The sequence below is a fragment of the Empidonax traillii genome, unplaced genomic scaffold, assembly GCF_003031625.1.
Source record: "Empidonax traillii isolate 1590-97213 ecotype Southwest subspecies unplaced genomic scaffold, ASM303162v1 scaffold926:size687835, whole genome shotgun sequence".
In the NCBI taxonomy this organism is placed as follows: domain Eukaryota; kingdom Metazoa; phylum Chordata; class Aves; order Passeriformes; family Tyrannidae; genus Empidonax; species Empidonax traillii.
The window spans coordinates 291,230-316,883 of record NW_020956119.1 but is presented as its reverse complement, the minus strand read 5'-3'; the positions used below and the strand labels follow the sequence as shown (position 1 = coordinate 316,883).

The window sequence follows — 25,654 nt, the reverse complement described above, 5'->3', positions numbered from 1 at the left end:
TAATCTAGGAAGATGATTGAAATGCAGCTCATGGAAGCTTCATTGCTTTGGCTGAACTTGAACCTCTGCCCTTGAACCTGCTGATGGTATGACCCCTTTCATGTAGATATGCTTACTTCGGATGAGAACAGGCACAACTACAGTGTAATTGCTGGTTTCACTCGTGACCAAGAGGGTGTGTTTTCCAGCTTGTCCTTCTTTTATGTGTGAAAAAGCCAAAGATGCAATATATCTATAAAACAGAAAGTAAAGTGGTATTTGTCATGTTAACCTGAAGAGGGTAATATGCAGCACATACAATGAAATGTTAGCTCTTTAGCTCTGCAAAAACCACTAGTATTCATTATTTACATAGAGCCCTTCAGCCTGAAGTGCTTTCAGCATGTGTCTTCCTACACAAGCACATATAGGAATTTACAGACTTAAGTACCACATGCTTCATGCTGAGCATTGGGAAGGAGGGGCTTCCTGAGCTTAGGACAGTTTAGGAGCTCCACATCAAAATGCTTCACTCACACTATCATTCTAGAAATTTTGCACAAGGAGGCAATAATCCAGTCTCAGGTTCCAGCCCAAGTTTGGCTGTGAGAATTAGAATGCTGATGCTGTTGTTCCTGATCTGCTCTGTGACCCTAAAAGTCACATAATTCCTCATGCCTCAGTTTCTTTGACTATAAAATCAAAATTTTCCCACATGAGCATGACAAAGCTCAAATTGATAAAGGTCAGAAAGCCCCTGGAGACCCCAACACATGATGCTATACAAATTAAAAGAACGTGTTTCAAAATGTTCTTTGTTTTAAGATTCATGTGTGTACATATATCTAAATAGCAATCAGCAATGTGCAGCTTGGTGACAGCAGTTAAGAAAGATTAGGAGATTGAAAAAGATAATGCATAAAGTGAAATCAATCACACAAAATACTTTCCATTTGCATCCTAAAGGAAATGACCTCTTAAAGGCTGTTTGATCCTGTACATCCCTTGACTTACCGATTCTCTGAGTCCAAAGAAAGTTTACAAGCTTTTCTCTCTTTAAAGAACCAAAAGCATGAACTAATATTTGAAATTCTCATTATTATTCTTAATTCAATATCTTGAAATAGATTGACTTCCACATTTTTAATTGCTTTATAGATGTTCTCTGTTCCTTGAGAATTCAAGTAACACCCAAGATCTTCCAAAATGTTAGAAATCTGCAATGCAGAAGGAGAGATTGTTAGGTATTTACTAGCAATTAGCTTTATTTGCCAAAATATGAATACAAATTATAGTAAAATAACGTCTTCAATTTGTTTGGTTTAGTTTGTTGTTTGGGTTTATTTCCATTTCTATATCAAACTTATTCATAAATATGTTGAGTTCTACTGCATGAGGAAACCGGATAGGTTTGCTGTTGAATTAGTTAACTCTGTTCTCTAAACAGCGATCACAAAACAATTTTAGCCACAAACTTGATAACTTCCCTTAGTGATATATGTTATTCTTTACACTCAATTCTGTTTCTTTTTATTTAGAACCATCGGAAGACACAGAACTACAATAAAACCTGTATGTTTGCAACATTAATGTAAAGGCAGGGTTGGAATGTTCGGTTTATTTTAGCTCCTACTCATTGTCACTGCATCGTCTGGCTAGACTGCTCCTCAGCTTCTTGGGGGCTTTAGTAGGCAAGGAACACTGGGGCTGGATCCATTCGTGGTTTTCATTTTGTCACCATTGCATATGGCTAAAGGAGAGTTGCAAACAGAAGGAGAGCACTCTGCAGTCATTCTGACAGCCACCAGTGGATTAATAAGTCTCTAAGATTAGCTGCAGAAAAAGGTACCAAGTAAATAGTGCCATCTCAAGAGGAACCCAAAATGTGTCTATTATTTTGGTGGGCAAAATTTATCCAGTGTAAGTTTATGAAAGGACGGAGTTCATTGCATTCTCTGCTCTGAGATTTTGCTTGGTTGATTGGTTCTTCTCATTCCTTTCTCCTTTTTCCTTTTGATTGACATGAAAAGTATCTAGAAATAACAGTCAAATTCTGCCTTGTCAGATATAAGAACAGCACAGCTTTGGCTGATACACCTTCATTTGTTATCTGATTTGTTTGTTCAGAAATGAAAAAGATTTCTGAAGACTTTCATGAAACAAGAATCCTCAGGAAATATTTTAATCGCAGGTCTCAGCTGATTTATAATTTAATTGCACATCACCTCATCTTGGATTTCTGCCATTTTGAGTCAAAACAGAAGAAAATAAAATTTTATTTGATTCATTGTCCAGCTTTGGTGTCTATGTCAGCGTTAGACCAGGCAGGGATTTATGGGCTTTGGTGCTGTGAATAGAGGGCAGTACAGCTTCCCTATCAGTCTCAGCAGTCATAGCACACACACACCATGGCAGGACACCCATTCACACCCTGGCCTTGGAAATCCCCTCTTAAGGGCACATATTTTCAAATATATTTTTACATTGACACATTGCCAGCAACATCTAGGAATATGACAGCATCAAGATGTCAATTAAAAAGCCAGTTTTAGAGAAGATTGGTACTTAACTATCTACAATTTCAAAGTATGAACTGTGATATATATGTATCCCTCTGACCTTCTGTAGTTGTATTGGGCTTAACCTTGGTTATTTTGACTGTGACATCCTCACATCTTAAGGTTTAGTGAGTTGTAAGCTTCCGGGTAGGTATTTCTGGAATGGATAGGAATATTTTATAAGTAAATTGCTTTCTGCTATATTACCTTAGGAGACACTGATGTCTCTGGTGCTCCAAAACCCTCAGCTTTCTCACTGATAAACTCACATGTGATCTCAGATATATTCTGAGTTATTGTAGAAGTGAAAGCAATTGCTGTTGTGACAAGAACTGCAAAACAGAAAGAGAAAACAAATGTAATAAAGTCTAGATGTCTGCTTAGGGGATAATAATTTTAGTAAAAATATAATACAACAAAACTGTAGAAAGATTAAATCTTTAAAAAAAGTTTCAAAATGCATATGCAGATATACTGTATGCATTTGGTAATTGTGAATCTGTGTATGGAAGCTGAGTGGAAGCTTTCTTTGACCTTTCAAAAGCACAAACACATCGCACTTCAGAAGTATGTCCTGTAATATTGCAGAAAATGTCTAAAGACAAAAGCTTCTATGTGTTATGGAGGCTCTTTTAAAAACCTCATTACCAAACACAGGCTCCCTCTTACACTTCACTTCTGCATCAGGGTGTTGGAAAGGGCCCTGCAGCATCAAACCCTGCAGTGTAGGTCAGCATTTTCCCACTGTGAGACAGAGGATAATCATGCAGCATTCCTCCTACAGAAGACAAAGGCAAGGATGGGTAGAATGTAGTACTGCCTGCTGTAGGAAATTAGGATCGAGAATATCTAAGGAACCTGAAGGCGAACAAGGCTATAGGACCTGATGAGATTCATCTGTGAATTCTGAGAGAGCTGGCAGACGAAGGGGCTAAGCCATTATCCATCCTATCTGAGAATCTGTGGCACTCCTGTGAAATTCCCACACATAGGAAGTGGGAAAACGTAAGTCTCATTTTCAAAAAGGAAAAAAAAAGAAAGACCTGAGGAACTATCGGCCAGCCTCATCTGAGTGCCTGTCAAGATCATGCAGCAGATCCCCCAGAAAGCCATAAGAATGCACATGGAAAAGAAGGAGGTGACTGGTAACAGCCAGTGTGACTTCACTAAGGGCAAATGGCAATGACAAATTTGGTGGCCTTCTATGATGGGCTTACAGTGTTGGTGTACGAGGGAAGAGCAACTGATGTAATTTACCTGTGATTTCCATATGCAAAGCATTTGCCAGTGTCCTGCACAACATCCGTGTCTCTAAACTTGAGAGACAGCCTGTGTGAACCTTGGAATGTTCAATATGGCCAAGTGCAAGGTCCTGCACCTGGCTTGGTGCAATCCAAGCACAACTCCAGGCTGCATGGATTGAGAGCAGTCCTGGGCAGAAGGACTCCAGGTAGTTGGTGGATGAGAAGCTCAACATGACCCAGCAGCGTGCACCTGCAGCCAAGAGAGCCACCAGTATCCTGGGCTGCACCAAAAGTGTTGTGGTCAGAAGGTCAAGAAAGGTGGTTCTCTCCCTCTACTCTGCTCTCGTAAGACCCCACCTGGAGAACTGTGTTCAGCTCTGGGGACCTGGAAGGACATGGAGTCACTGGACTGTGTCCGGAGTAGGACCACAAAGATGCCCAGAGGCCTGGAGCCCCTCTCCTATGAAGACAGGCTCAAAGAGTTGCAGCTGTTCAGCCTGCAGAAGAGAAGGCTCTGGGAAGACCTTATAGCACCTTCCAGTACCTGAAGGGGGCCTGCAAGAAAGCTGGAGAGGAACTTCTTACAAGGGCACATAGTGATAGGACAAAAGGTAGTGACTTTAAACTGAAAAAGGGTAGATTTTGATTAGATATTAGGAAGAAATTCTTCACTATGAGGGTGGTAACAGGCTTCCCAGAGCAGCTGTGGATGCCCCATTCCTAGAAGTGTTCAAGTCCTGGTTGGATGCAGCTTTGAGCAACCTGGTCTAGTGGAAGGTGTCCCTGCTTATGGCAGGAGAGTTGGAACTACATGATCTGTAAGGTCCCTTTTTAACCAAACCATTCTATTATTCTATGATTTTGAGGAAAGTAGATGCAGGAAGTAGAGGGCAAGCAAGAGAAAGACTTTTCTTTCTTCTGCCTTCTCCCTCCTCCAAACCTCTCTGGCTCTGTCACGCCCCAGGAGCCTTAACAGCCAGGGCAGCTCACTTCCCAGCACCTGACATTGGCAGGAGTAATAAAGTTATTTATCCATATGCATGAGGAGCAGTGTGGGAAAGCTTCTTATTCCTCAAAGGCATCATCCCACTGGAATGCTTCCTATAATCCTTTCTTCAGGGACTGCAGCTAGAAAAGTCACCTTTTAGACCGAAAGGAGTTACAATAACCAAGTTCCCACTACTACACTAAACAGAATAAGACTGTACAACTGACAGTGTGGAATTGGATCTGATTTCCATTGCCCTGAAGGCAGCCCTCAACAGTACAACTAAGCAGCGAATCATAAAATAACATCTCTCTCCTGGCAACCTGAAAAATTTCTGCCCTGAGTCTTGGCTTTTTGCTTTGCTTTCTTTTTTTTTCCCCTCAGCTTCTGAGATGCTTGGACATAAAGCAAGGTGCAGAGTTGAAAGGAGGAAAAAAGCTAAATATATCAGGAAGCACTTGAAGGTTTAAAGTGATGAGACTCTTTCTGCAGGTGATGAAAGGAGCAAAACTGGAAGTAGGGAGAAATGTGTAAGAGTTGTTGTCATCTCCTCCTTGCCATTTGTGTCTTCTGGAAGTGTCTGAGCTAGCCTGGCAACATTTTGACCACCTCTTCTCAGCCCTCTTGGCAAATGTGGTTTAAGTATGAGTATTTCTCATTCGGACACCTAACATACACTTCATTCTAGTTGTCACCTTTCCACAGCATGCATAGGCAATGGTCTGCTTTTGCAGATCCCTGAGTAAGACCCTGTTATACCTAAGAAAGGTGAATGGGATTTCTTTGTGGAGATGTATCTCTATCCATTGGCTATAGAGATAACACTGTCGCTTCTTGAGAAAGTGAATGCCAGAGGGCAGGTAAGAGGCAGGTATACATTAGGTATCTACACCGAACATGATGAATTCCTCCCATTGATGCAACTCAGGTTTTCAGCTCCCTCCCAACCCTTCCACCAAGTCTTTCCCGATTCAGTTTTTTCCACTTCTGTTGGTTTGTTGGCTGATTTACCTTTCGCCCTTTTCAAACAAGAAAGTATTCAAACTGTCTCAAAGCCAAGGACTCAGCTGATGGAAACCCACCTACATCCAGTGATTTCCAAAACACACCTGCAGAAAACACCTGGAAATATTACCTCAAAAATTCAACTCCTTTGGCCTGCTGAGCACTCTCTTGCTTTAGATTTCTGATTTGTGAATAATTTTGTACAAGCCAAAACAGTGTATCCCAGTGTGGCATTACTCCACTTTGTTCACATTGCCTTTTTAGGAGACTGCAGTAGAAGAGGCATATTTAAACACCAACAGGGAGAAGATTTGCAGCTAAAAGTTAGACAGAACAAACAGATGTAGAAACCAGACTGTGAGCCAGACATGCAAACAAGCTGTCTGACGAACCGGAGCTGCATCTGTAAAGGATGGTATGTGGGAGTATATGCTGGAAAAGGAGTAGTAAACACAGTGAACACTCTGACACCTCATGTGTAAGACAAAATGGGACTCCTTGTCTTGTAAACTGCTAGAGCTTGCCACTGCTGTGGTCTACCTTTATTCCTTGAAATCCAGCAAGTTTTTAAAAAAAGAAAAGATATTTTGAACCTGAGATAATTCCAGCTGCTTTACAGTGAGAAACAAATGATAATTAGAAGTATTTACACAACATGGAGTGGCCTAAGCTTGTGTAGGTCTTAAAAAAAATACATTACACTGTCAAAATAGAAAATGAGAGCATGAATGAACCTTTCAGAAGAAGCAAAATCAATAAAAGAAATACTGTGTAAATGGTAACACTGATTCGCTATCTTGATATTTCAGCTTCTAGCTGGCCTGTTCAGGGACTGCTGTTATGGTCTGCACATCAGTCATCTCCTGAAAACCCAAATTAAGAACTGCAGGGACTGAAAGGGCTGGTAAAGAATATCAAATGTGTAGTGTGCATAATCATATTGTGTATTGCTGAACTGCAATGAAGCTGAAATGGAAATATATTGTTGCTCTGAACAATGTTTGTTTATGCCTGCTTTCCATCTTTCTTATCTTTTTATAGGTTATATAAATATAAAACCAGTAGGAGAAATCTTGTTCTCACTGAAGTCAGACAAATGTCTAGTTGCCATAACTGAGCCAAGGTTTCATCAAGATGTGTAGGCACATACTTGAGGAAATGCCTGTACAAGGCAAAAAGTGGGCTTACATGTTATGGTGAGAAGAAAGGCCTGAATCTACTAAAGAGATATCAAACCAAGAAGCTATGTTTAAGCTAGTTCAGCTATCAGATGAATGGAACTGCTTCCAAAATTATATTTTCAAACAGGGATGACTAAAATAGCCTTCGCAAAAGTGAGAAAACCACTTCAAAATAAGCTGAAAATCTTAGTTTATCAGGAGGAACTGGAGTACTGTGAAAGATGAAGACAGAACCTTTCCCTTCATACCAAGGGATGCATCTGGTGTTTGTGTTCAGCTCAGGGTGCTTAATATTTTCATAGTAGACAGGATTTTCTTAGAGATAGAACAATCTTTTACTCTGCTTTATGGCTCAGGAGACTTACATAAAGCAAACTATGATTTTGGTCTTATTTGGTTTCTGACTATTTTCTCCACATGTGACTCTCTAGATCAACTGTACAAAATTTTCTTCCTGATCAAGGGAGGTAGAAGGACCCTTCTTTTCTGGGAAAATTATTGTTCTCCCACAGTCATGTTCTGCCAAGACACAAATCTTCAAAACGGTGACAGGGATGAGTTTAGTACACATGTATGAACCCCTGAAAACCCCACACTTTTGCATGTGTCTGACTTTTTCTCAAATCACCCCCGAAGAGGTGAGTCCTGAAGTGAGAATTGTACAATACAAATATGCTAAAAATCAGAGGGAGGCAGGACACAGAGAAAGAACTGATTGTAAATGAATTCGTACCTACTCCCCTTATATTCTTCCTCTCCTATCAAACTTAACTTCTGTCCTTCCCCATCTTTTTGCACACCTTCCTTCCTTAGTGTCTTCACACTTTCTGCTTAAATAACTCCCAGTGTAGAAAAATATGCACCCTGTCAGTTCATTCTCATATAATGATGGGGCCAGAGGTGTTGTTCCATGTTGCAGAATAATAACCATGTTAGAGCAAGGTTTAACAAGCAAGGTGGGTGACAAGATGCCTCTGTTGCAGCTCATGCTAATTGAGACCAGCTGTTGTAACACTGGATAGGGTATGTCTAGGTCATGACCAGTCATTTATCTGGTCTTGCCAGTTAATAACAACAAACATCACGTGAACTGATTTAATGATTCACAGTTGTGTTCAAGCATGACTGAGATTTGAGATGGAAAGAAAAGCCTATAGAGTGTGGTAGCTCTTCAGCAGGGTTTAGTGGGAGGAAACAAGAGTCTCTAGACTTGAATCACTGGGCAGGATAGCAGTGAGAAGAGGGGCGTGTGGAAGGTCGTGCGGTTCCAGAAAGTGCTCATTTAAGATCCGAGTCAAAAACTAGTAATGGGAACCAACACTGATACTACACAGCATCCTGGAATGCTACTGTCGCCTGCCAGTCTTGTTTCCCGTGGCCGGCAGCCCTCCGTCCGGATTATTTTTCCACCTGGATGTGCCCCCCCGGCTTCCTCTCCATTTTTGCCCTCCCGTCCGGGCGCTGGCACTCCGCCCTGTTTGTCCACGGGACAGTCTCCGTGCGGGGGCACCGAGACCCGCGACCACCCTCGCACGGCGGGGAGGTCCTGGAGGACGCCAGGGGGCGCTGCGGCCCCGCACAGCCCCGCGCGTGCCCGCGCATCCCGGTGCTCCCGCGGGACTGGCGTCGGGATACAGGAACGGCGCCGGCCACTGACGAGCCCGGCTCTGGCTCCTGAGCGCTTACGGAGGAGATGACCTGGTTCCTGTAAATTCTTTCATGCATCAGTTAAATCGCTGATGACTGATTTTATTTTCTTCTTTTCTTCCACGATGTCTCCAGCTAACAGTTTCTGATTTTCTATTGGAAGACAGAAAGCTTGAAAATACTTTGAAAAGCTGGTGAAGGGTCTGGAGCGCTAGCTGGGTTTTTTTTATCCTGGAGAAAAGGAGGCTCGGGGGGACCTTATCACTCTCTACAACTACTTCAAAGGAGGTTGTAGTGAAGTGGGTGTCGGCCTCTTCTCGTAGGTAGCAAGTCAGAGGATGAGAGGAAATGGCCTCAAGTTGCACCACGGGAGGTTTAGATACTAGGAGAAATTTCTTCAGGAACTGGTGGTCAGGCATTGGAACAGGCTGCCCAAGGAAGTGGTTGTGTCACCATTCTTGGAGGTGTTTAAATGATGTAGATGTGGCATTTGGGGACATGCTTTAGTGGTGCATTTAGCAGTGCTGAGTTAACAGCTGGACTTGATCTTAGAGGTTTTTCCAACCTAAGTGACTCTATGATTCTCTGAATTTGGGGAAAAAAAAAAAAGAGAGAGAGAGAAAAGAAAAAAAAGGTATTTTTTTCACAAGAACAACTCTTACATATACAGCAAAAACTTTCACTTTGAAAAACACCCTCAAGTAGGTTGTGCCCCTCTTTATTACAGTCGTCTCAAAAGTGTTTCTTCAGAAGTGATGTTAAACAAGAACTTGTCCCACTGAATAAACCATTTCTGATGCATTCAGGGCAAGTGTCAGCAAAGGGTTTTGATGGTTGATAACATTCACTTTATGTCAGTTTCTGTAGTGAAACTACATTGCCTCTCCTGAGAAGTTTACTCCCTAGTCCTTCCAAATTTAATCTATGCCTCAGTCTAAAAGATCTTCTTCAACATATGAGAAAGAGAGAAGTTTGCTCAATCTGCCTCAGGAAGATCATAGCCAAGACCCACCTACTCCAGCATAGTTTGACACAAGCAGCAGGGAGACATCTCATCCACAAATTTATTTTCTGTATTTTTAATATTCCTCAGCTTTTCACCAGCTGTCCATTTTCAGGTCCCAGATAAAAACAAGAAATTTACTCTTTCATATAAAATATATATATATATATATATATATATATATAGTGACTTGGTCACTATTTCCAAAATGTCTTGTTATGTCCTAAGAAGTTTTCGGTACAGATTTTAGCAAACTTCATATGCTTTTCAGTGCTAATACCTTTCTTCTTAGAGGAGCAAAGTCAACAGCCCTGCCTATGGATTATTGCAGGTAGCCTATAAATTACATAGATTTCAAATAAGGTGTCACGCTGGGGATGTATTTTACACTGCTCTGTCAGAGAACCATACAAAACCTTACCCCAAAGCTGTGAGTCAGCAGATACTCATGTTTTTTACTGGTTACTTACAGTAACAGTACAGTAACATACTTACAGGTATGTTAGATTCAGTATCTTTTGTAGTAAAAATAATCTAAGAATGACATGAAGCACAGGCATATTTTTTGCATGATACTATTACATATCCAACGTTATTGATTAATTTTGCCATTTACTTTATTGCAGACTGATACCCAAATCGTACTTCATGATTCATATTGTGATTTCAGCATTCATTTAAGCCAGGAAAAATAATAACCTAGTTTGTCTTATTTACGTATTTCTGTAATTTTTCAGACTTTCTAATAGTATATTTGCCCTACTGAGTACATAAGACTTTCTGTTCCCCTATGAAGGAGTTGCTGCTACTGAGGGATTGTGTACATTTATAAGCAGCACAAACTCTTCAGCTGTTGCAGGCTTCTTTGCTAAATACAAGCTGTGTTGCTCCTTAATTTATAGATATGTTTTGAAATCACCTTTCTGAGTTTTCAGTCTATGCCAATAACTCATGTTTTTTATCTGAGAAGAAAAAATGCCTCTAGCATAAAGCAAATGCTGAAGGCTGGAGAAAGTAAAACATTTAACTCTGTTTTATCTTTATGCCCTGCCTCCTCTGTTTTTTGTTTACCTGGACTTGGGCGAGGAAGACTGCAGGGCTCTATTCAAACCCTTGTTTCCCTTTCATTTCACTAAGGTAACTTTCCATCTACCTTCCCTGTGGATCCAAGATAAAGGCACAGCTCAAACAGCTGAACTGTTACTTTGCTTGTTATTATTCATTTTCTCTGCTTTGCATGGACTAGCTGAATGAATAAACCACAGCCCTTCCACAGGACTGTGATTCTACAGTGACTTTGCTCAGGCTGGTTCTCATAGGGCTGAGAATCCCTGTTGAAATCCCTGCTGCTTTACCCATATTTTGGTCATATCAGCCACTTGTGGGCCAGTTTACAAAAAATAACTAGGACTGCTGAGGACACCCCTTTTTGGGAAGTGGCTAAAAAGTGGCTTAAAATATAATGAACCTCAGCTACCATGGCAACCTCCCTTTCTGAGGAAGAGCCTACATTGTAGCTGGTTCTCCTTCTGCTTCTTGTACACATCTTCTGTCCTCTCAAGGGAGCTGCTTCTCGGCTCCCACATTACCTTTATACCCCATTAATATGGTGAATAATGGTATCTTGAGCCACATTATGAGGTGTTTCATCAGTGGATAGAGGTCCTTCCCCTTTACTCAGCAGTGTGAACAGGACACACCTGAAGTCCTGTGTCACACTGTGGGCTCCTCAGTGTAAGAGAGATATGGCCATACTGGAGAAAGTGCAGTGAAGGGACACAAAGATGATTATGGGACAGAAGCATCTCTCCTATGAGGAAAGGTTGAAAGCTGGGACTATTCAGCCCCAGAGGAGAGACTCAGAGATATAAATACCAGAAGGGAAGGCACAAAGAGGATGGAGCCAGGCTCTTCTCAGTTGTGCCTAGTGACAGGAGCAGAGGCAATGGGCACAAACTTTTCTGCAATGTGAATGACCAAACATGGACACATATTGCCCAGAGAATATCTCTACCCTCAGAGATATTGAAAAGCTACCTGCACAGGGTCATGAGCAGCTGGCTTTAGGTGGTCCTGCTTGAGCAAGGGGGTTGGACCAGATGACCTCTAGAATTCTCTTCCAATATCAACCCTTCTGTGATGCTGTGAACAACCAGACAATTCTGTGGGCAAAGAAGTGCTGGTGTGATGCCACCACAGAGGTCCCCCATGAATCAGAAAGCAGCATTGGGCTGTCCTTATTCTTGGCTGTTCTCTAGAGGATGTTTGCTCATGGGAATGGCATGTTTGTGCCATTAAGAAGCTGGATAGACAAGCCTGAAGCAAGGCAAACAGATACATCTCATCTAATGACTTAGGCAAGTTTGGCGTTAATCCTTTTTTTTTTTTAGACTGCTCTGTGTTAAAGTACTCCAGTCTCATCACCTGACACACTCTAGCGCTTCTACTGACATTAGTGGAATTATTAACTTCTTGCAAGCAAGGGATACTTCAACTTAAGTATCTAAAAGTAAAGGTATAATCAATAAGGAGAAAAAGGTCTGCCTAAAAACAGAAGATGGCAGATAAGAAAATTATAAGAAAATTATACTACTTGCCATCCTAGCATTGTAAAACTTCCCTCTTAAATTAAAACACATTTCTACAACTGACTAGAGGATATTGTCCTTACATTCCTGGAAAAGGCAGTGAGGAGGGAACACAGAAGGCCTGAATAGTTATGGAGGAAGGATGGATAGAAAGAAGGAGAATGGGAGAGAACAGTTTTGCAACAAAATACGATGAATCTAAGGTCTGTGATAAAAAATACTATTTGCTATTTGGTACAAAATATGGTAAAAATTAACAAAAAATAAATACTAGTTGTTCTTATTTGTCACATTAGGAGGTTAGAGTTAAAAATAATTACAATTTCAAAGCAGTTGTACAAATGAAAAATTCAACATACTCCTTAAAGAGCATGCTGTAAAAATAACACACTTTCAAACTAGCCCTTGAATCTCACACATTAGAAATTTTATCTACAAACAAAAGAAGAAATACTGTCTTACTTTTAGAACAGTAATAAACCAAATATCCAGGCAATAAGCTAGCTTTTCTGTCTGTTTGCCCTGTTCAGTTTTTTTTTAGCAGTTTTAAAGGAAACTCCTTAGAAAAACTAGGGATCTGTTGCTTTATTTGGGTGGGAAATAGGCACATTATATAAATAATAGACATTTATCTGGCTATCTGTCTGGCTTTGCTATCACCTTATTTCCTATGCAATTTAGAGGAGAAGAGTCTATCCTTCAAACATATCAACAATTTTTAGGGTATTATCTGTGCTTGAAGATTACAGATCCCTTAAGGAAACATTTTGCCTCACGTTTCAGTTTAGAGTCCTATAGCATTTTATTAAATGTATTTCTATTAATAGCAATAGTGTTAAGCCAAATGGGAAATAAGGTCTTCCTGCCCACTTGAGAAATGTTGCTTTTTGTTGGCTCTGGACTAATTTTTTCGGTCCCTATTTTCATTTAAAAATTGTTTGATCACTGTGATTAAACAGATCTTGTCCTTTTCTAATGTTACTGCATAAAATTGAAATTGCATTCTGCGTTTATTGGTCATCACTCCTGCTCTTACACAATTTTGCACTGTAAATGTTTTACTCTCTGATTTAATTCCCACTGCTGCTTGCTGGATCTTTCCATCTTTGCCTTTTGCAGCAAACATCTCCACAAAGATTTTCAGAAAACCTAACTCAACACGGTGACCTAAATCAGCTTCTTAGCTGAGATATGGGTGAGTTTCATGAAGTTTCAGGTATTTTGAAAGATTCATTTTCAGAAACCTGTGAACAAGAGGTGCTCCATGCTATATTATTTTGGAGGTCATTATAGGAGGGGCTCCTGATGTGGATGCTGCAGCAGGACAGGATGCCCATAGGTCTGCTCTGCTGACAAACCTGCCTCTGCTGAGCAGCCACAGCAACACCCATCCACCACTGGATAGATATGTGGGGGTGGCCCTGGGAAGTCATGCTGCTCTCTGGGCATCTTCCTGCTTCTCAGTAGCTTAAAATATGGCTAACCTGGGGAATTTTCTGGAGAAAAAAAGAGGGAAAGCAAATTGTTCCAAATCTCAAAAGAAATAAAACACCCATATTTTAAAGTTGCATTTATTTCCATTGGAAAACAACCCTTTTCCTGCACAATCTTTTCACCTTCTGGAATTTTCAGAAACAATACCTTATCTTCTGATCCATGAAATATGTGGTGATGGATGACCATGAAGATATGGTCTGCTGGGCCCAACAGTTTCCCTGAGTAAGCCCACCATGTACTGGCCTTATCCAGCATTCACAGCCAGCTTGCACCCAAGTGTTTGCATGTTTTGGGAAAAAGACAGGATCAAACTAGATTCTCCCTGGGGTGCTCATTGATTTCACCTTCCTGCCAGTGCAGAGCTCAGCGCCTGAACTTGCTCTGGAATGTTTGTCAGCTGTTTTGTTGGAGAGAAATCAGTGTATTGTTGGGAGATGGACAGATCCTGCAGGAGTCTGAGTCCCACGCATTTCTGGGATTCTCCTTAAAAAGCAGAACTGTGCTGGCCCATCTCATATCTTCCTGTATTCCTGCCATAGGTATGTAATGGACACTTGTATGTTCTGTGAGGGAGTTTTCAACAGTATTACACTATAGTTTTTGTGCAGTCAGACACACTAGAATCTAATCCAGAGCTTGTTAGGGCCTGAGTTTGCAGTCCTTGCTTATGTAAAATTGTCATTTGCCAGCTGCAGGGAGATCTTAGGCAGCATCTCACATCTTCATTTCTCTCAGGTGCCCTGAAACTGGGTTTCATGAATATGCAGCAGTAAGAAGAGGTGCAATAACAAAAAAAAAAGAGGGAATCAAGAGTCATTGTTGATTGAGAACTTCCCCTGATGAGAAAGGTCACTGAAAGTCTCTGTTCATCAAAAAATTCTCCAATTTTTAAAACATGAAACTTATATTGCCTCAGTTCCCAGGCCCCATCTACCCTCCCACCTTTTCCTCTAACACAAGGCTAATTGTACACTAGACAACATTCCCTTCAGCCACACACTCTTGCTTGGTATGACCAGAAAAAGTTAAGATGAGAAACTGGAATAGTGCTTTCAATTATATAGCTGTATTTACATATATATGGTATATATTGTTTCTGAAGTTCTTGGCACTACATTCCTTGCTGCTGGGGAGCATTTATTTCAAGCAAGTAACACAGGCAAGATGCTTTTTCTTTCTTGAAACTTTTGCAGTTCTGAGCCTATAATTTAAAGACTGGCCTTGTGCCTTAAGTCTAAAGATACTGCAGACATTGTCCTCCAGGTGTTATTATAGTTTAGCTTTCCTTTGCTGGTTAAGCATTATGACTTCTGATGATTCTGGTTCATCATATGGATACCATCTGTTGTCTGCACAATTTATTACTCAGTCTTATCTCTAGACAATAGATTCTTAAAGGGAACACAGGCATTTTTAAGAAAGTATATGTAATTCATTAAATGCTTAACATTTTTTACATAAAAATTGTTTTTAAGAGTGATCTGCTAGAGAGATGAACAGAATTAGCAATTCTCAGGATTTCTGCTGTCAGCGATGCCTCTGATTCTTCAAATCCTAGCTGGTTGGTATCTCCAAAAGCCTTTGCACCTTTTTCCCCTATAGCAGCTAGCCTTACAAGAAGAAACACTTCCTCCCTTTATACCTTGCCTTGCTTAAATATTATCTCAAGAACACCACTCCTCCTGGAGAATAATCACATCTTGGGACTCTCACACCTTTTGCTCTCTCTGCAGAACTGTCTCTTAGCCATGCTAATGAGGGCCTTTGGGCACCATGACATCCTAGATGCTAATAATTTTTATTTATTTTGTTATGCAGCCTGCAAAACTGGCAAAGCTCAGTCAAGAGAAAAACACAGAAATCCCTCTTTGACAGGGTTTGCTTAGTAGTATCAGCAATCATGCAAAGCAGGAGATCATAAAATACTCATTTTCATTTTCACTCCACCTTCTCTTCAAATAGCTCATGTAGACTTTCAACCATGAATGAATAATATCTAACAATTGCTCTTTGAAGTAAATATTACTATCCCTGTATATGGAGCTGAAAATGGACCACATGTTGTTGAATAACTCTCTCAGGCATGCATCAGAACTGTATCAATCAGGAAAAAAAAAAGCACTCTTTTTGTTTTTTTTTCAGTCCTGGATTTTGAATCAGCATGATCATGTTCGATAGGAGCAAGCCATTTATTTTAGAGAAAATGGTTTCAGGCATTTGAGATGGAAGCAAATGTTATTTCCTTTTCTCTTAATAGTTAATTGTTAAGATGATTTCCAGTAGAGGAAGTCAAGCTTTTAACTCCAAAACTCTAACAAAACAAAGATACTTTCTATATATTAATATCATACCTTCTTCTATTCAGATCATTAAACAACAACAACAAAATGATGATACAGTTGCATCATTATATTTCACTCTACTAAGGTATCTGATTCACAGATTATTTACGTGGGAAATCACAGGTATATTATTTGAAGTGTTCAGGTCAAGCTACCAATAACAGCAGGAAACATGTTTACCTCAGGAGAAAGAAAAAAACCCCAACAGTATATTTAAGTACTTTTTGTCTTGAGCATGAAATGTGTCAGAGGCAGCGAGAGCAAAAGCCAGGCTGGGCTGAGAGAGATTAGGGTGATGGCAAGAAGAACAGCATCCTCAGAAGAGGGAAGAAATGGGGGACAGAAAATAAAAGATTCAGGAGAAAAAGAAATTAAATGAGAAAAAAAAGAAAGATGTGAAGGGATGCAGGGAAAGAGTGGGAAATGGATATGAAAGAGTCTGAGGAGTGTCATGAGAAGATCTTACCTGCTAGCTGAAGTGGGATTCCAGCAGGGCAGCCGCAGGGCCAGCTCGCTGTCATGGCTGGCAGTGCCCTGCAGTCCCTGGCCCCACGAGTGAAACCGAGCCTGCAGGTGGTTGCCTTAAGGGTGCATGTCCCTGCCCACAGTGAAACCACTTCTTCAAAAGAGAGGGCCCAAGACCTGAGCCACAAGGAAACGGCTGTGGGATGGGGAGAAGAGGGGCCTCTCTGTGAGTCAGAGAGCATCTTCCTTCTGTCAGAGGATGCCTCCACCAAGCTGAGCAGCTGCCTCCACTCCAGCTGCTCAGTCTCCCCTGGCTCTGTAGTCCCTCACTCACACTTTTACAACAACATGTTTTTTTGTGTAAATTTGGTGCAGCTGACTTTTTGCTGTCTCACTTCAATTCTTATTTTTGCAGCAGTTACAGTTTCTGCTTTCATGCACTGGCAGTACCCATAATTTCTCTGAGTATTTATGAGAGGAAGAGCAAGCTGTGCTGTTAAGCTAAAGAGCTCAAAAAAAAAAAAAAATCCAAATTAAGTTTGTGCTACACCATGGGAATACCCTGCCACATCTGTGTTGTGGGCCAAGGGAGGTTTCTTGTGCTGGGTGAGCACTTGTTCTGCTGGTGACAAAGGACCTGCTGCGGTCACCTCTGAGAGCCCGAGGGCTGACACCCAGGCAGGGAGTGAGTTGTGCTCACACCAGGGGGAACAGGGAACTAGTGTTGTTTGCAGGAAGGTTCAAATCGAGCTACAGCTGCTCTGAAGTTGTTGCGCAGATGACTTGTTTAGGGGATAAAAGTAAAGGTCTCCAGGCTCAGACATGAGCCTCTAGGGACACAGTCCCTCTGCCCTCCCCCTTCTTGCTGCCCTCCTCAGAGCATAGTGCTTCAGGAACTGATTCCTCATCCACTGCCAGTCACCGGAGTGTGAAGGGTGGAACTGGGCCAGGTGTGGCTGAAGTTGCTGGCCTCAGCAAGCCCCCCTGGTTTGTACCAGGACAGGACATTGAAGAGGGGCAAACAGATCTCCCTGGCTCGCACAGCTATGCATCACAGTCAATAGGCAGAAAGTGGACCCAGTTCTAAGGGATAAGCTGAAATATCTCCTCCAGGATTCCCAAGAATAGGCGGGGGGATTTTATTATTCACTCAGATGCTGTATTTTATGTATAAAGTTATATTTTATTATATTATTCATTCAGTTGTTATTTTTACTTGCTAAGGACTAAGCATTCATTCTGCAATTTTACAGAACCTGGATAAAAAGAATCCCTAAGCAAATAAACTCAGTGTTAGTAAAGTGTTCTTGGAAATCTGCCAGAGATGATATCTAGATTTTTTATTTTTCATTGATACCTGGTAAATAGCTTCTTCTGCATTAGGGAAGTCAAAATAAAAAATAAATGGGCGAGAACTAGACAGACATACCATAGGCAAAAGAAGACATAGAAAACATCCCAAAGGTAATTGCAGGGGCAATGGGGGAAACGGCACTGAGGCCAGCATTGTTCATGGATATGAACACATGATCTCTCACAAGACTGCCTTAGAAATACAGACTGAGGCAATAGTATTGTACTGTGGTGCTGAAGACAAGTTCGTGTGTCTTGCAGTGCAAAGAAAGGAGCTGAAATGATATGAAAACTGGGGAGGTACATATTTGCAAAGATGCAAAAACCAGGAAAGGAAGTACAGGATTCCATGGGCCCTAAAGAAATCATTGCAAACAGGAAAAAGCCATGCTGGCAATAAGCTTTCTTGGTTGGCATGTTGCCCCCTTTTTTTTTTTTTTTTTTTTTTTTTTTTGCAGCCCTCACTGTTATGCAGTCCCTCAGCATGGATGAGATTGTAAGACACCTCTGAAGATTGCCTAGTCCATCCCTTTTCTCTCAGCAAGCACATGTTGCCCCAGACCACACGCAGTAAGGTTTTAAGTATCTCCAAGGATGGAGAGTCCCCAGCTTTTCTGGACCATCTAATCAGCACTCAACCAAACTCACAGTGTAAAAGTGTTTCCTGATGTTCAGAATGAACTTTCCCAGTTTCAGTTTGCGCACATTGCATCTAGTCCTGTCACTGGGTAGCAATGAGTCTGGCTCCCCCATCAGACATTCATACACACTGATGAGGTCCCCCTCAAGCCTTCTCTTCTACAGGCTAAACAACCCCCTCCATTTCACCCCCTTCCTGTATGCCAGATACCCCAAACTCTTGTCATCTTTGGGAAAACAGGAAGACCTGAGGAAATGCCAGCTGATCAGTTTTGGTGCCTGTCAAGATCATGGCATGAATCCCCCTGAAAACTCTGAGAAGGCACATGGAAAAGAAGGAGGTGAGTGGTAAGAGCCAGTGTGACTTCACTAAGGGCAAATGGCAATGACAAATTTGGTGGCCTTCTATGATGGGCTTACAGTATTGCTGTATGAGGGAAAAGCAACTGATGTCATTTCCCTGGACGTGTGCAAAGCATTTGCCACTGTCCTGCACAACACCCTTGTCTCTAAACTGGAGAGACAGGAATTTGACAGAGGGACAAATCAGGGGATATAGATAAGTAATTGGCTGCATGGTTACACTCAAAGAGTTGTGATCAATGGCTCGATGTCCAAGTGGAGAGCAGTGATGAGTGGCATTCCACAGGGATCAGTTTGGGACTGGCACAGTGCAACGTCTTGATTGGTGACATGGACAGCAGGATTGAGACACCCTCGGCAAGTTTGCCAATGACACCAAGCTGTGTGGGGCAGTCAACGCACTGGAGGGAAGGGGTGCCATCCAGAGGGACCTGGACAGGCTAGAGAGGTGGGCCTGTGTGAACCTCGGAATGTTCAATATGGCCAAGTGCAAGGCCCTGCACCTGGCTCGGTGCAATCCCAAGCACAACTCCAGGCTGCATGGAGCATGGATTGAGAGCAGTCCTGGGCAGAAGGACTCCAGGTAGTTGGTGGATGAGAAGCTCAACATGACCCAGCAGCGTGCACCTGCAGCCAAGAGAGCCACCAATATCCTGGGCTGCATCAAAATGTTGTGGTCAGAAGGTCAAGGAAGCTGGTTCTCTCCCTCTACTCTGCTCTCATAAGATCCCACCTGGAGTACTGTGCAAAGATGCCCAGAGGTCTGGAGCCCCTCTCCTATGAAGACAGGCTCAAAGAGTTGCAGCTGTTCAGCCTGCAGAAGAGAAGGCTCTGGGAAGACCTTATAGCACCTTCCAGTACCTGAAGGGGGCCTGCAAGAAAGCTGGAGAGGAACTTTTTACAAGGGCACATAGTGATAGGACAAAAGGTAGTGACTTTAAGCTGAAAAAGGGTAGATTTTGATTAGATATTAGGAAGAAATTCTTCATTTTGAGAGTAGGGAGGCATAGGTTTCCCAGAGCAGTTGCGGATGCCCCATTCTTAGAAGTGTTCAAGTCCAGGTTGGACAGGGCCCTGAGTGATCTGTTCTAGTGAGTGGCATCCCTTCCAACACAAACCATTCATGATTCTGTGATCTTCATAGGTCTTCACTGGACTCACTCCAGTAAGTCCATGTGTGTCTTGTACTTCCTCGTACCCCTTTCAACAATATACAACAATATACATATACATACAGTCTTGCCCTCAGAAAACAGGGGCTTGACAGTTTGTGCTTCTGTTCTGAAACTAACAGATATCTGCCCCAGCTGCTTAGTGCTCATTGTCAGTCGGGTGGCATGGCAATGACCTTTCTGAACACTTACACACCTACAAAGCAAGTGGATGCCTGTCCTTTGATTTAAAATTGGCAAGTGACCAAAGTGCTTTGTTTTCTCACCACCTAATGCATTCAGCACTGGAAACTGCTAGGATTTCATTGAAGATATTTTGCCTGGTGATTCAGCTGATCTGAATCTGGTATCAGAAGTCTTAATGTACATGTCAGGCTTCCAGTTAAAAAGCTTTTGTGAAAGATGGCATCAGCTAGGACAGTTCACATCTAGTGGACTAAGTCAAAATAAAGTTATAAATTCTGGCATATTAACTTATTCCTAAACATGCTGGATTGGGAGTGGAAAGGGTTCAACAAAAGTTTCATATACCTGTATATGACAGTAAAGCATTGTTCTGAGTGAGCAGGGAATTTCTCCACCACGAGAGAGTGGTTTCTGTTACCAAGTATTTTATCCAAGTTGTGTCACATCCTGGCTAGCCTGTACTGCAACAGTTAGATAAAGACTATGCCAGTGGGAGCAGCCACACGGTAAGAAATTCTCTAGCTAAACCATATGACCAGATTACCAGCATAGCAAAACTAGACCTACATTTTAGTGCTTGTACTAATATGAATTCTAGCTTAGGGCTAGACCTCTCCCCCATACATTATTAATATAGCTGTTAGCATAAATTTTTAATGTAGGTGTTAGGAGGAGCACTCCAGGGTTAACTCTCAACTTGCTCCTTGATTTGAATTCAGAACTTCACTGAGTTGGAATGAATTTCTTTTTGCATGTGAATGGGAGTTCCTCCATATGCTGTTAGTAAAGAAAAATGCTCAGCTGGGGACCCATGAGTATTGCCACAGCAGATCAGTGCATTCAGTCCAATATCCTGACTGCCATATTAGTAATTCTCAAATACTTCAAAGGCAGATTAAAAGACCCTAATTTTGTGGTATAATCTCCTCAAGAGTGGCAATTTACCTCAGACTTCAGACATCAGCTGCTGTATATGCTGAAGTATCAGGCTTTATTATTCTTCCTTCAAAAAACAAATGATTAAATGCTAAATTCTTGTCTAATATTACTGTGGACTCTGATCATATCTATATTTTTCCTTAATAATATACTATAATGATAGACTTTAAAAATTAAATTCAGATTATGTGAAAACTTTTTTAAGAGTATTTCCTTTGATTTGTTTCAATAATATTAAGCAAAGCCAGCTTTGTAAGTAGAGATAATATCTTCTAATAGACAACTGGTACTGTTGAAAAAAACCTCAGTATTCAGGCATTACCTTTTTCAACTACTTGTTAGTTCAATAAGATTCCTACTTAAAAAACCTGTCTTGCCTACACCTTAAAAAAAAATCACAGCTACAATAACTCTTTCCCTTAAAAAGTATTATTATTCATTTGCACTATCTGATGCCAGCCTGCACTTCAGGATATGTTTCCACACGATTTACTAAACATGTTAATTCTGGGTCGACACAAAGAGATATTGTCACTCACAATAGCAGACACGTTTTTCTCAACAGTGGTTCAAATGTTAGGGGAGAGCTATTTGGCATTTGCGAGCTTTGGCTGGGAAAAAAAAGAGTTCTTGTCAGGGCTTTCCTTTCCAAGGATTTCCCCCCCACCCCCTTCTGTTTTTCATTTAATAATGTTTGGTTCTGCCTTTCTGGTAGAGCTCATAAAAACCCTGTCACTTGTCTATGGCTGCATATGTGCATACAGAAGTATTTCCCCATTTCTGGGTCAAAAAGCATACCATAGTTACCACTTAAACAACAAAGTGGGACAAGACCCAGGAGTATCTATCTCTTTCTCCTTCGTCTTGCTTCCTGAGTTTTATGCAAAGTACAGCAATACTCTCCTTAGAGGTGCCAGCTTCAGTGATCAGGGGACCTAGTTTTGTGAAAAAAATAACATAATCAATCATTACTGCAGGAAAGCCTAGTACATCTCTGTGCACAACATGAAGCTGGGGAGCAAGTTGAAGCAGATAGAGAATGGTCTGCAGGCCTCCTCAGTACTCTGGTTGACCAGCAGGAACAGGCAATAAAAATCTGGAGGGGAACACATGATTAACGATAAGATGTCGGGTTCTTATATGGACACTCAGAACCTTCAGGTCAGTCTTCAGGCCAAGTCCTTATATATAGCCAACAGAAATGAAGATACAGGAGTGGTGAGAGCTTGCCAGAGTCACAAAAAGAGTCTGATGTCACCTTGAGCCACTTCCCATTATTTGCTTTGCTCTGCTGGCCAAAAGATGAGGGATGCTTCCAAGTTGTTTCAGTGCTCAGTGGCTCAGGTACAGTACTCACACTGATTTTGGTGGGGGCGAACCCAAATGTTCTTGACACTGTACCAGATACCTAATTGCTATCTGGGCACTCAGGCTGGCAGGACCATGCTCTACTGCCCAGTCCACTATCTCATCTGTTCCCACATCCAGTGGGAATGTTTTGAACCTACAGATTGCAGATAGAAAAAATGTGGGTCATGTACATACAAGCCCATTTGTGTCCTTGTTCCTAACCTCACTGTATATGTAACATTAGACATATGCACAGATCAGCAAAAGAGCTGTGGGAAAAGCAGATTCACAAGGCTGAAAACACAGGTTAGAATACACTTGAGTGATGGGAGTGGCTATGCAACTGAAGTCTTTGCTTAGAAGAATAGATTTCATGTTCAACCAGTTTACCCAGAAAAGGTATTACCCTATGCGTATCATCAAATCTCTTGTAAGATAACTTGATCCCATTAAATCCACAACACTAAAGTTCTAAAGACCCACAGAGCTTGGGAAAGCTCTAGGTGAAAGCTGAGATATTTCTTCTCCCTTTTTAACATTTTTTTGCATTCCCTTCCAACCTCCTCACATGTACATATAACTTCTTTGCTCAGTCTGACCTTTCCAGGGCTGGAAGGGACTTTTTCAGTGGACATCATACATGGAATAAGGGGTCATAAGCACACTGCTGATAACCAGGCTTAAGCAGAAGACGATATTAGGTTCCCCTCTACCCCCACACTTGGCATTACCTCAACATATCTTCCACCTCCCACTCCTCTCTGTGAACCCATGCACCCTCAAGTCTACATCTGCCTTGTGCTGGCATTCTCCCGGGGCAAGAATTAGCAGGACAAGGGAGAGAAAACAATGCACTCCCAGACTCTCTCCCCGCTGCAGCAGCTGAAGGAAACATCACCCAAAGGCACCTGTGTGTAGCTTTAACAGCATGAGGAAGCCCTTGGTTTCACTCCTCAGAGGCATAACACTAATGCCAGGGGGCCGAGTGATACACACCAAGTGGTGCTGTAGGCACCCCATCTAAAGCAACCAGGACCTCCTCTGAGCTGTGTACCAAATCCATTTTGGTTATCTCAGAAGGTGCAAGTTGGGAACGAAACAATATTCATGGCTGGGGCGATTATGATGTCTCTCTTCCTCATGGAATCTGCTGTGGTTTGTCCGAGCTCTGACACAGAGATTTTAATGGAGAAACCAACAGAGTCTTTCCACCCTTTTGCATGCTTTTCGAGTTTGGAGGAAGGTAGAAGCTGTGAGCTATTTGCCATACTGCTGAAAAAAAGCAGGAGACTGAAAACTGTTGGGGAATGAGAGATGATATCCTTACCTTGTCTTCTTGCTATACCAGGCTGAAACTAGAGCCTGGACTATTAAAAGTCTTGTCCTTTCTCTAGTTTTCTGTCCAAACTTTTTATCTTGAGACTTCAGCTTAAGGCACATTTACTTTTCAAGGTCTTTGAAGACTTTAACTAAGGAGGAAAGACTTTGATTTGCTCCAATGAGACAAGCTCACTCTTTATTTTTATAAATGTCTTTTCACACAAACTGTGTGAAACTTTCCCACACACAAAGCATCTCACAAGCAGGCCCTGATTTCAATAAGGGAGGCTATAATAGACAAAAAGTAAGCTTAATTCTACTGTAAATGTTTTTCTTATGAAAACAATATCAAGTGCACTTTAACATATGTTTTTTCAAATATATATACTCATTATTTCAGTAATTGCGCCACAAGCCATGCCAACAACTTGACTGAGGAAAAACTGAGAAAATTAAAATCTTGTGTAGCATTGCAAGCGAGTCATTCAAAATCCAAGTAACAAAGTTCTCCACGCTCCAGGAAAAAGACTTCAAGTATCCTCTTAAAAACTGCCTCTCCTCTCCTAGAGACGGAGAATCCCTCAGGCTGCGTTCCCGTTATGCCAGCACGCCAGGGCACAGCCAGCGCGTGTTTTTCGGCAGTACAAAAAGAAGAGGTACAACACTCTTGGAGGGGTGGAAGCATCTGAAATCCTGCTGGGAGCGCCGGTACTTCGACCTCGACCCCGCGAGGGGGAGAAGGCTCGATGGCCATCCCGGCAGAGAGCTGGAGCGCCGAGCGGGCCCGGGGCAGGGGTCCGGCCGTGTCCCGGGGCTCACCTGCCGCCTTCCCCCGCCGGCGCGGGCCGTGACCCCGGCGGGCGCCGCGCTGGGCGTTTAACGCCCCTCAGCCGGCCCCGGCCCCCTGCGCCCCGCCGGACACCGCGCTCGGCCGCCTGTAGCTCCGCGCCCGCCTCCCGCTCTCCATCCCTCCCTCCTCCCTCCCGCCCGCCCCGGCTCCCCCTCCGCCTCCCCGGCCCCGGCCGCCGGCGCTACCCAGGATGCCCCGCTTCGGCGCAGGCGCGGCCGCTCAGGAAGAGGAAAATGGCATAAACAACCCCGAGCGCCGGGACCGCTGAGGAGGAGGAGGCGCCGCCGCCCCGGGCCGCGCGGCCCCTTTAAGAGGCGCGGAGTCGCCCCCTCCTCCTCCCCCTTCCGGAGCCGGACCCGGGGTGACGGCGGTCCCCGCGCCCCTTCCCCCTGCCCGCCCCCTTCCCCATGGTGCCGACCCCGGCGGCGGGGCGGTTGCCATGAACAGCAGCGGCCTGCCCTGCTCGTCGCCGTCGCCGGTGGTGGGGCCGCCGCCGCCGCCGGGGGTCGGCGTGGCGGGGCCGGCGGCCGGCGGGGCGGGGGCCGCCGGCGGCGGCGGAGGGGCCGTGAAGCTGAAGTTCTGCCGCTACTACGCCAAGGACAAGACCTGCTTCTACGGCGAGGAGTGCCAGTTTCTGCATGAGGAACCGGGCGCCGCCCCCGCCGGCCCGGGGCCCGCCGCCCCCCCTCCTCTCGGCGGGCTCCCGCTCGGCATCCCCCCGCCCGCCGCCGCTGCCGCCGGGCCGGGATACCCGCCCCACGGGGCCAGCTCGGGCCCGGCAGCGGCGGTGGTGGGGCCTAAGAAAGCCGAGCTGGGGGCGGGAGGCGGCGGCGGCGGAGGCGGCGGCGGCGGGGGGCTGGATGGCCCGCGGCTGGCGAGTGAGTGCGGCGGGGCGGCCCGGGGGGGGGGGGGGGGGGGGGGGGGGGGGGGGGGGGGGGGGGGGGGGGGGGGGGGGGGGGGGGGGGGGGGGGGGGGGGGGCGCGGC

General features: G+C 43.4%; 2 protein-coding genes across 5 annotated transcripts in view; one reads left to right on the top strand and one right to left on the bottom strand.

Moving 5' to 3' along the window:
- The window catches only part of FLT3 (fms related tyrosine kinase 3), a 42,317-nt gene extending 25,746 nt beyond the window's left edge, over window positions 1-16,571 (bottom strand). Inside the window, exons 1-4 of the mRNA XM_027903030.1 lie at window positions 16,499-16,571; window positions 2,745-2,869; window positions 994-1,196; window positions 117-232 (exon numbers count right to left, since the gene is read on the bottom strand). Of these exons, the coding sequence (XP_027758831.1) occupies window positions 117-232; window positions 994-1,196; window positions 2,745-2,869; window positions 16,499-16,553 (499 nt within the window). The 5' untranslated portion in view covers window positions 16,554-16,571. The remainder of the gene's footprint in view (window positions 1-116; window positions 233-993; window positions 1,197-2,744; window positions 2,870-16,498) is intronic.
- Window positions 16,572-24,876: 8,305 nt separating this feature from the next.
- Window positions 24,877-25,654, top strand: part of PAN3 (poly(A) specific ribonuclease subunit PAN3) — an 83,767-nt gene continuing 82,989 nt past the window's right edge. For 3 of the 4 annotated variants that reach the window (XR_003573408.1, XM_027903042.1, XM_027903041.1), the window contains exon 1: window positions 24,877-25,547. Coding sequence is in view for 3 of the 4 variants with exons in the window: in XM_027903042.1 (XP_027758843.1) it covers window positions 25,109-25,547 (439 nt within the window). In the remaining variant the exon portion in view is untranslated. The remainder of the gene's footprint in view (window positions 25,548-25,654) is intronic. The other variant, XM_027903040.1, reaches the window with a different exon arrangement.